Source organism: Argopecten irradians, chromosome 16, assembly GCF_041381155.1.
Source record: "Argopecten irradians isolate NY chromosome 16, Ai_NY, whole genome shotgun sequence".
In the NCBI taxonomy this organism is placed as follows: Eukaryota; Metazoa; Mollusca; class Bivalvia; order Pectinida; family Pectinidae; genus Argopecten; species Argopecten irradians.
In genome coordinates this window covers 18,883,434-18,894,465 of record NC_091149.1, presented here as the reverse complement: position 1 = coordinate 18,894,465, position 11,032 = coordinate 18,883,434, and the positions used below count along the sequence as shown (strand labels likewise).

At 34.4% G+C, this 11,032-nt stretch overlaps 1 protein-coding gene across 1 annotated transcript; it reads left to right on the top strand.

Annotated features, from left to right (window-relative positions):
• Positions 1–317: 317 nt before the first annotated feature.
• Positions 318–5,954, top strand: LOC138310064 (uncharacterized). Its single transcript, XM_069251209.1, has 6 exons — positions 318–420; positions 1,101–1,154; positions 1,455–1,529; positions 2,141–2,304; positions 3,534–3,662; positions 5,847–5,954. Exons 1-6 carry the CDS (start codon positions 396–398, stop codon positions 5,952–5,954), a joined length of 555 nt encoding a protein of 184 aa, XP_069107310.1. The 5' UTR covers positions 318–395.
• Positions 5,955–11,032: the final 5,078 nt, after the last annotated feature.

Below are 11,032 nucleotides of genomic sequence, written 5' to 3'. Positions count from 1 at the left end.
GGTAGGAGGTCAGATTGTCACAAAAGTAGGTTAGGAGGTCCAATAGTCATGTCAGTAGAGTAGGGGTCAAATAAATATGTTATGATTAATATCTAACATTTTCAAAAGTACCTATAATTTCTATTATGTTCAATCGGAACCGCTGCAACAAATACGTGACATATAGCAAATAATTCAGCAAATGAAATTAAAATGTGAATGATTCTTTGAAATTTCTTGGGCGAGTAACGTTTGCTTTAACATAAACCCCCCAATATTTATATTGTTGTAAAAAGTTCTTAAGCTTGACATCGCGAAATAATGTAACTACAAAGAATTGGTAAACACTTTATACATATTCAGTATGGCCAAAGCTTCAAATATTGGCTGAAAGCACATCCCGACCCCACTGCCTCATGGATCTTATCAACTATATGACTGGTAAGTTCCTTTTTTCAAAATCCTGCTATATGCTTGTTTGTATATTTCCACTTCATAGTTCCTTGTTAAAAATATTTAGCTCAGTGCACATATACAGTGTACATGTAACTTGTCTAAACCAGACTATTGGATAGGTGAAGACAGGTTTCGGATTATAGGTGATATTCGTATAGCTATGCAATTCATAATAACATACCACAAATATACGCAGGAATGGACAGTGGGGCAGATAATAGTCGGTTTTAGACGGTTATACTGTTTGTCATTTCGTAGTTTGAGGATCTGCTTTGGTGAAGTTTCAGTCTCGTTGAAGTCTCGTTGAAGTCTCGTTTCAATATAAATCAAAATTGTTTTTTTTTATTTTCTAAAAAAATAATTGTCTCTTTTTGTAGCAAGTTGCACTACATAATGTACAAAACTAGACTGTTGTTGTTTACAGAATTGTTCATATACAAATTAAAAAAATGGCTAATACTAAGAAAACGTCGTTTGGAAACATAAGTGTTAATTCAAACATATATAATATAGGAGCGTAATGAAATAGGAGACATATCCTTCACAAATATCGGAAACTAATTACTTTCGTTCGATTCCACTGTCATAAACGCATAGATATTATTATTCAGTTAGCACTTTTAATAAAGTTGTCTAAATATGTACTCTGCACATTTCTCTTGCAGTGTATACGAACGGTCATACTGATACATGTGCCTGTTATCCAATTTCTGTATCCGGTAAGTCCGTATAAAGCTGTCACCGACGACCAACTCTCTCCTTTTTGTTACGCCATATAGACGCGTCGCATTGCTACTTTTTATTGATGTTGAGGTTCATATGACTATTGAGGTTAAATTCGTTCATATTAGGTTTTTTAAGTATACTTTAAATTAGGTCCTAGTAGAATATAATTTCATAGCATGTTGATTTATCTTCAAATCTTCAATCAAACTCAAATTTGAAGACCTTTCTTTTCGTGTTAAATCATCGAGTCTTCGAATAACTACTTTTTATGTAGTATTTCCCATCGTCCACAGCACATCCTACCCACCAGCCAATAACGACACATCCTACCCAACAACCGACAACGACTCACCAGACCACTGTGACAGGTAAGGTATATTATTGTATGGAATGATGTACTGACCGAAGTAAAGTGGTTCTACTCCGGGTTCTCCGGCTTGTGTCCTAAACCTGGAACGACACATCCTTAAATGATCATGGTTGTTCAGCAAAATAAACAGAAACGAATTATTAGAAAAAAATATTCGTAAAGAACGGTATGAATATTAATTGTAAGTATTCTGTATTTGTATATTACAGAGTTATCTACCCTTGCGTGCAGGTATTGATTGTGTCGTCATGTGTTTGAGAGCGTAACGTCATACGTTTCGGAGAAAACGACGTAAATTGCGCTCACAAAATAATGACGTAACAATCAATACCTACCCGCAAGGGAGCTACCTCTGTAATATGCAAAGACGGAATAGGCGAAAAGCAGACTTTTGTTACAATCAATGACAACAACATTAATCTCAACGTTTACTTTTTTTAAAACGTTTCTCTAACACCACTTTAGGTATATGGTGTTACTTGAACGTGGAATGTTAAATTAAATGGGACTTGTGTTATAGCGAGACAATTAGTTTTTGAATGTAAAGCTATTTGAGGCGGTATTTGATCAAACATACAAAACTATGTGTTGTATTGTCTTTGTCAACAGTTCATCCCTGCCAGAAAATAGATACGCTCATCTCCCTAGCCCACAATGCGTATTTACTGGACAATGCGGCCCCATGTCCAGATGGTGGTCACTCGAAGGCCGAAGCGACCGTAGTTGACCTGTGTAATGCTCCGGCGTCAGTGTCATGGCACAAGGGCTACAATGTATGTTATTATACCTCTCTCTCATTTAAATGTTCTGATTGGATTAAACTAGATCATATGACACTGAATAAGTTCACGTGACCGAAAGTGGACGCTGACTGCAACTTAAACCAACAATGGCAACGATATATTACAAAGATGCTATAAATAACAAAAAATCTGTAACTCATGAATAGCTTATATCATGGAGTCAGGGCATGATGTTTATAACCCATTGACTGCAGTCCGACGGAGTTAACAAAGTTGTTGGCAAATATCTATATGCGTTACTTTCACCACAGATTTAAATAGCTTGTTGATGTTTTATATAACACATTTGTGAATTTATTTAATTTTGTTCGGTATAATAAATAATTAAATCCCTATGATGGGCGGTCTAGATATATCCTTCTACAGAGGGTCATAACTGCATAATATTCCAAACCAATCATGTCAATAAACTGTCACTATTAATTTGAAGTAAATAGTATTGGTTGTCAGTCTTGCCCGTAAAAAGAACAGAATAACGAAAGCAGTCTGTATATCAATGTTAAAATCATACGCTGATTACGAATGCTTTATTTACTTGTAATAACAAATAATTTGAACGTTCTAAACCACGATTATATCAAATAAAAATAATTAGTTATTAGGTCATATTTTTTCAAAATAATATTTGCAAATCACAAAATATATGTGAACGCCCACGGTGATTGCCAATTTCATATTGATTCAAAGATGGATGAATACTCTATGTATTTATATTTCAATCTAATTAAATCTGAAATTGTTTAATTTCTACGTGTGGCAGTTTTTTTGTTGTTTTTTTTTGTTTTTTTTTCTTTTTCATCTTAATTTATATATTTATTTGTTATATATACTTTGGCTGAAGATTCTGTATCTGATAAATTCAAAAAGCCAACGTCTGAATCCACTTGTGTGATACAATTATGATCTTGTATAGGGAAGTAACTCGGATACAGTTTCACTCCGTTAGTACTGTTGGAGTGATACAAAGGGAAATAACTCGGATACAGTTTCACTCCGTTAGTACTGTTGGAGTGATACAAAGGGAAATAACTCGGATACAGTTTCACTCCGTTAGTACTGTTGGAGTGATACAAAGGGAAATAACTCGGATACAGTTTCATTTCGTCAGTACTGTTGGAGTGATACGAAGGGAAGGAACTCGGATAGAAGTTTATAAATACTTGCCCTAATCCTATCTACTTTTTCCTTTCCAAATTCAGGTAATGGACCATTGTAACGACATCCCGGAGTTTTTAGAGTATCGGCCATCGCGTCATTTGCGGGAGACGTATACCATGGGGACGGCGTGGCCGGGCATCTTCTCTCTTGTAACGCCACGTCTATCAGAGGTCAGATGCTGGGGGCATAGCCTCCTTTAATGATATCTATAAAGTGCCCTATGCTAAAACTGTCGTTCATCAAAATTATAATCCACGTTTTTATATGTGCACAAGAAGGACATGAATATTCTACGTACCTGGGTGTCATAAATTAAAATCCACAGGCTTGTCTAAAGTTTCCACTTTACTTACCTATTTATTACAATTTTACAATTATGATATCCCGTCATTCTGAGAAAACAGCGACTGAAAATCAATTGTCCATGATACATTTTTTTTTCATAACCCGATGAAATTAAAAAAAAGTGACATCAATAATTATAATTAATTTTATACACTATTTGATAAAATTAAGTTTGTTTAAATGTAACATTATAATGGTTTTTCAAGGGATTCTTTTTCCGAATCAATACGCAACGTCAATGTCTCTATTGTGACGTCACGATTACGTCGGGGTTTCTCGCCATTCTCGGATTTTTTTTTTCATTTAAGCATTGATGTCACTATTTTTTCAATTTTTTTTTCATACCCCGATAAAATTAAAAAATACTGACATCAATACTTATAATTAATTCTATACTCTATTTGATAAAATGAAGTACGTTTAAATGTAATATTATATTGGTTTTTCAAGGGATTCTTTTTTCCGAATCAATACGCAACGTCAATGTCTCTATTGTGACGTCACGATAACGTTGGGGTTTCGCGCCATTCTCGGAATCTTTTTTCATAGTGGTATAATTAATTTTTTCTTTGTTTTCATACCAAATCTGGCTTTCTGATTGGCCAATATTTTTTTTGCATACCACTATGAAAAAAAATCCGAGAATGGCGCGAAACCCCGACGTTAACGTGACGTCACAATTGAGACATTGACGTTGCGTGTTGATTCGGAAAAAAAGAATCCCTTGAAAAACCACTATAATGTTACATTAAAACATACTTCATTTTATCAAATAGAGTGTAAAATTAATTATAAGTATTGATGTCACTATTTTTTAATTTTATCGGGTTATGAAAAGAAAAATTGTTTGCAAACTTTTGTGAGAATCCGCTACGCGGATTCACACAGTTTGCAAACAATTTTTTTTTCATACCCCGATAAAATTAAAAAATAGTGACATCAATGCTTAAATGCAAAACAAATATTGGCCAATCAGAAAGGCAGATTTGGTATGAAAACAAAGAAAAATTAATTATAGTAGTATGCAAAAAATATATTGGCCAATCAGAAAGCCAGATCTGGTATGAAAACAAAGAAAAATTAATTATAGAGAGATGAATGTTTCGGAGGCTGTTGATTGGGTATTCAGGGCACATCAGTTTCAAATGTTAAACGTTTAGATTGGATGATACATGTACATGTAAAATTTGTAAGAAACTTTAAAATTCTGTGAAGTATGTTCTGACAGGGGGAGTTAATCAATATTGGAATTTTATGAAAATTTTGGTCAATTTTTGGTGCGGAATGTAACATAAGATGGCACCCCCACATAAAAAATTAGCAAGATGGTAGATCTTAATTATTTTAACCTTCCGCAAAAGTAGTGACAGGTTACAAGACTTGAAAACTCCACTTAACCTGGACAGTGGCAAACGTTAACATGGTTGTCTATGGGAAATCATTTGGTTCTGCGGTCTCTAAATGCATAACAGTATAACGTGCCAATTGTATCTCTCAAGATGACATTATTTTCTCAATGAAAAATCTGATTAAGATACAGATCCTTATTATCATTGTTTTAGATAAGAGGATCTGACAACATCCCATTAAGGGTCCATGTGACCTTCAGATCCTTTATGGAAATAATCAATCAAATTACTGCTGCCAGAATATTGAATGTGACTTTTAAGCAGACAAAATTGTTTGAAAAAGCTGTCAGAAGTATTTTCGTGTGCGAAGTCATCTCGCCAAAACAGCAAAACAAAGCTAATTGTATATGTATACTGGGACGAAATGGCGTTGTAAATTGAGTAAGTAGCAATGAGTAGAAAATGCATTGGTTCTGAAGTACACGTGGTACATAGGTCATCCGACCATGACCCCTTATGGGATGTTGTCAGATCCTTTATTGAGCGGAGTGGCTATAAAGATATGCATTTCAATCAGATTGTCTATAGGAGTATTAAATGCTGTTCTGTTGCAGTTATATTCCTATTGGTGATTCAACTATCGGTTTCTACCTGTTGCAGATAGCTACTGAGCGTTGTGACCACCCGATGGAGGTCGTTACGGTGGTGCTGGGTGCGCGGGACCAATATACTCACATGGCTGAAACTTATTACACCATTCAGTGGTGATCGTTACATCAATAAAATATGAATAACGTACATTGAAGCGTCATGGTCCATAGAGTACTTCATAACAAATTACGGCACATAGCTTCCTTTTCGACTTAACAGATTAACGTTCAATCATTTCTATCGTCTACTTAAAAAACGACATGTCTTCGACTTTTTTTTTCATTTTTCTCCGTCAAGCAGGTCGGCTTGTGCACCCATTGGCAGTAAAATGTGGCCGATAAACGTATTTTTGTTCGTGTCTTCGGTGGCATGCTTGAGTGAGAGAAAAAGGGCAATATTTCAACATGAATATAAACCGCAACCTCCTAATTCAGATATTCACACACCACAACGCATTGCACATAAGCGAGGCCGTCTTAAAATGCCTCTGACTGTTCAAAAAGCGTTAAGCCTAATACACTAAAACAGAACCCAAACATTTTGATAAGTCAAATTTCAGGAAAATGGTGACAATAATCGCATTGATTAACCATTATTTTTTTTTCAAATAGAAGATATAATCAAAATGTTGCAACGAAATGATCTTTGAAGAAATGAAACAATTACGGATATTGATATTATATATTACCGATATTCATACATTGCTGTATAGAGCCATATCCTTAATGCATTGACTATAAACAAGACATCACACCAGACCGGATTCCTACCATAAATATTGGATTAATTAGATTAACTCAGCTAATTCATTTATCGCATTCGTTCTAGATTTATTTTATCCTGGTCGTTATTTTAATGAAATATCAACAATTTAAAGCTAAATGATAGAATGTATAATAAATCATATGTGAAAAGTCAGGACAAGATGTCTCTTACTTGTTCACAGTCCAAAAAATGTAGTTCATTTGAAGGAGCAAGGTAAAATGTTTATGCACAAAGAATAATAAGAACACTAGCTGGATGTATCTATTGAAATCAGCAAAACAGCGAGTCGAGAACACAGATAATTTTTGTGATCTTTTAAACCATAGAGCTGTACCCTATGCAGAAAGTCCATTGTTCCAGAATAATTCGTTCTTGACGCATATTCGAGTTGCGTTCCAATAGTTAGGCCTTAGCTGACCATTAGGGCCGCACTCTGTGCAGTTATGAAAGCCGGTCCCGTGCTCTGCTGCACAATTACCGACAGACTGGTCATGATCGCAGTTGTATGTACTGAACTGTATGCCATTGGAGGATGCAGGACTGTCATTCATTGTCTGTGTGATGTAGCTGGATAGCGGCACAATGTGCACTGAGGAGTGAAAATGAATGCATCTATATATTTCCGTTTGTGCGATATATAGATATACATGTTACAGTTTATAGATAGATTAAAACAGTAAAAATATCATTGATGTTATAATTATTAAACGTTTATCACCTAAAAGTCAATTTCACCATAAGTGATTGATATACGTTTTAATTAAAAAAGAAGTCAATATCATATTAATTTATTATTTTATTAGTTAGGTTAAATAGAAATAATTGAATAGGAAGCCGCTTTGTTGAAATGAAATAGGAAGCCGCTCGATATCCATGTATTAAAATGTGTGAAACTGTTTATCCTACTACGTAACTTTAAATACATATTAAATTTTCTGATAACAATATCAAACGACATACAAATTATTATAACAAATAACAAACATGTGACTTAAATCAACACATATATATTTAATAAGACCGACTCTACACGAGGCAAGACACCTCGGCCCGGCCGACATGTAGTAGGGACGAGGTGTCCAATTTTCCTGAGAGTATGACATGGTGAACTTACTGTCCTCGTGTTGTACTACGAAGTTCTTGATAACAATGCTCCTGGTGTCAGCGCAATGCTCCCGACTGCCTCTATTGGTGAGGTAGTAGGCATTCTTGTTCCCCCAGCAGAAATTCCTGTAGACTGTTCCATGGATATCGCCAGAGCCGCCTAGTACCCGTTTTTCATTTCAGAATTTTCTGTTGTATGATGTAAAGACAATCGGAATTGGGCAACAGGCAACATGCCTATACACGCCCTCTCCTTACATATTAACAATACATACAAATCAATATATAGGGATTCAATATGGGGCACTAACGCGCCCATAGAATATATTCTTAGAGGAATTGCTCCATACAAGCATGGTTAACGAAATCCAATCCCTATATTTACACTCACACGACTTTTTATTTATATTTTATGCAATAAAATCGTCATTTGAAAGTGACTTAATTATTCAATAAAAGTCGGTCAAAAGTGGGAGGAGCTTACTCAATTGAACAGCGAATGATGACGCTTCACGTAAGGTAGAATTATTCATCCGCGACGACAAAAAAGTTCAATATTTCAGTGTAAAATAAACATGACAAACAAAGTAAATTTCAGAGATAATTTTATTTAATCAGATCAGAACTTTGAATATATATTCAATTTTGCTAAAAGTTAATATATAGCGTAATAACATAAATGATTTGTACACGGCCACATGTGTGAACTCGGTGACCGTTATTGTGCAGTTGAGTTTGCCGAAGTTGTCAAAACACCGATTTTCAAGTAGCTCAATGTGTTTGAGATGTCGTCTGACTTGACGATATTACATCCTTGGGAGCCATGTGATTATATAATCTACGCTTAGATCCATATCGCCATCGATAGATGAAACAAATTCACTTGTGTTCGATGGATACAATGTATTTGTGGTGACGCGTAACTGTCAACACGTGGATTATTAGCGGTGCATGTTTTATAATACACATGATTAAATTCTCAAAGAACAAAGACAAGAGGATATGTTTATAACTGACCTCTATCAGAGGGTCTCACGCCCGTCCACCCCAAAGGCTCGATCGTAGGACGAACATAGGCACAGAGGTAATGTTTACATTTGACACCCATCATTTTTAACAAAAATGAAAGCACGTCGCCTCGGTCGGGATATTTTTCCGTTTCTTTATACAATTGTTAATTTAAAAATTGTTTGAATCATATATTAATATAAAACATGTATATATTATTTACATTTTTCCAAAATTCTATGAAAAACAACAATATACACGTAATGTTGCGTCAAAATGTAAACAAAGCCATGTGTTTCTTTTAAAAAAAAGTAGTCCATTTACGTTGCACAGAACATTTTCATACGCAAGTTCAAAATTCAATGTTACCATGCAGTTATGGTAAACAAAATCGGCTAGTATAAGCGTATAGTGACCAAGCCTAGCAAGTGTAAATATATGTATATGTATAATAAATAAATGTTCAATATCATTGTGATGGAATTTAAATAGAAAAAAAAACTAAACCAAACTAAATCTGCGATCGATCTGTAACGTTTTCCCAGCTGCCACTGTTCTTCAGGAGATATTTAATGATGTTGATAAGGCAACAACACAAATAACAAAAAAAAATACTCAGAGGCTCAGCCATTTTTTGGACCTTATACTTAAACCCCTTTGTTCTGTCAAAAGTTTCATAAAAGACTATTTTGATTTTTTATCTCATTTACCTACTAATACTTAACCAGGTTCAAAACTGGTATCATTTGATGTCGTAAACCTTTATACAAATACTCCCTTTGACTTAGGAAAGGAAGCCATACAGTTTTGGCTGATGAAATGTCCAGAAAATATTTATTTTCGATTTGATGAAGACTTCAATCTGGAATCATTAAACATTATACTCAACAGAAACGTATTTTACTTTAATGGTAGATCTTATCAACAGATAACAGGGACTGCTATGGGAACCAAATGTGCACCAACATATGCAACTCTGGCTCTGGACTCTCTCGAAAAAAGTTGTATGAAAAACTCAAAAACAATGAAGGCACAGATAATTGCGATTTTCTAAAACAAAATTTCTGGAGATTTTTGGATGATTGTTTTATAATATGGCCTCCGGAAAAAAAACCATAGAGAATTTCCATATAAAGATCTTAATTCTTTACACAGGGACATGAAATTTACTATTGAATGTAGTCATGATTCACTCCATTTTTGAATGTTTTGGTCAAGATTGAAGATGGCCATATTTCAACTGATATTTATTCAAAACCTACCGATTCTCATAATTATCTGAATTTTTCATCCAAAGCATATAAAGGTAAATATACCTTTTGATTTAGCTACTAGGTTGGTTACCATCATTAGCGACAGCAATGTACTAAACAGAAGATTGAATGAACATTTGTATTTTTAAAATCATGTAATTATCCTGAAGAAATAATATTGAATGGTTTTAGGAAGGCTCGGAATAGAGGACCCTCAATTTGTTAATTACACACTAATAGTGTGGAGCGGAAAAAGGTCTAAGGGATTCCGTTTGTTTCCACATTCAATCCAAACAATTTTGGTATGTTTCCAATTATCAAACCGTATGAAAACTATATGAGAACGGATGGTAAGATGAAACAGATATTTGAAAAAAACACACTCATTAATAGCAAACGAAAACCTAAAAACCTCAAAAGACTATTTAAATTATGCTCTTCAAAATCTTCGTGTGTGTCTAAATGTAATAAGCCAAGATGTGGCACTTGTAAAATTATTTTAGAAGGTGAAAGTATTATTTTTTAAAGAATAATTTCAATTTCAGGATTAAATAAAACATTAATTGTCGATCAAAAAATGTTATATATGCACTTGTATGTTGTAAATGTTCTGAGTTCTACAACAAACTGGTAATGAGTTGCGACAACGGATTACTGTACACAGACAACAAATTAAGACAGACAGTTTAAGATTTCTTCATTGGAAGCTTTTTACATATATCAAAAATTGGTAAATCAAATCTTAAATTCCAACTAGATTTGATCGCGATCAAAACACGGGATTTCCACCCAAGTAATGATATAAGTAATGTTATAGAACAGACGATTGCTTTAATGCTCTTTCCCTTCGCTTTTTAAAGTCGAATGAATGAATAATAAAGGTACAAGCCACAGGCCCCATATTAGGTTTCTACGCCCCTTGGTTATTCAGAAGAAGTCGTTAAAATATATTTCAAACTATTTGACCCCTATGACCTTGAATGATAACCAAGGTCATCTATTTTAACAAACTGATTAGCTCTTCATCCCAGCATGCTACATTCCCAATACCAGGTCTCTATGCCT

Excerpts from the sequence above, each read along its gene's own strand:
- LOC138310064 (XM_069251209.1), top strand. The coding sequence starts at position 396 with ATGGATCTTATCAACTATATGACTG. Across the intron at positions 421-1,100 it reads TCTTATCAACTATATGACTG|TGTATACGAACGGTCATACT; the intron begins GTAAGTTCCTTT and ends TTTCTCTTGCAG. Across the intron at positions 3,663-5,846 it reads TAACGCCACGTCTATCAGAG|ATAGCTACTGAGCGTTGTGA; the intron begins GTCAGATGCTGG and ends TACCTGTTGCAG.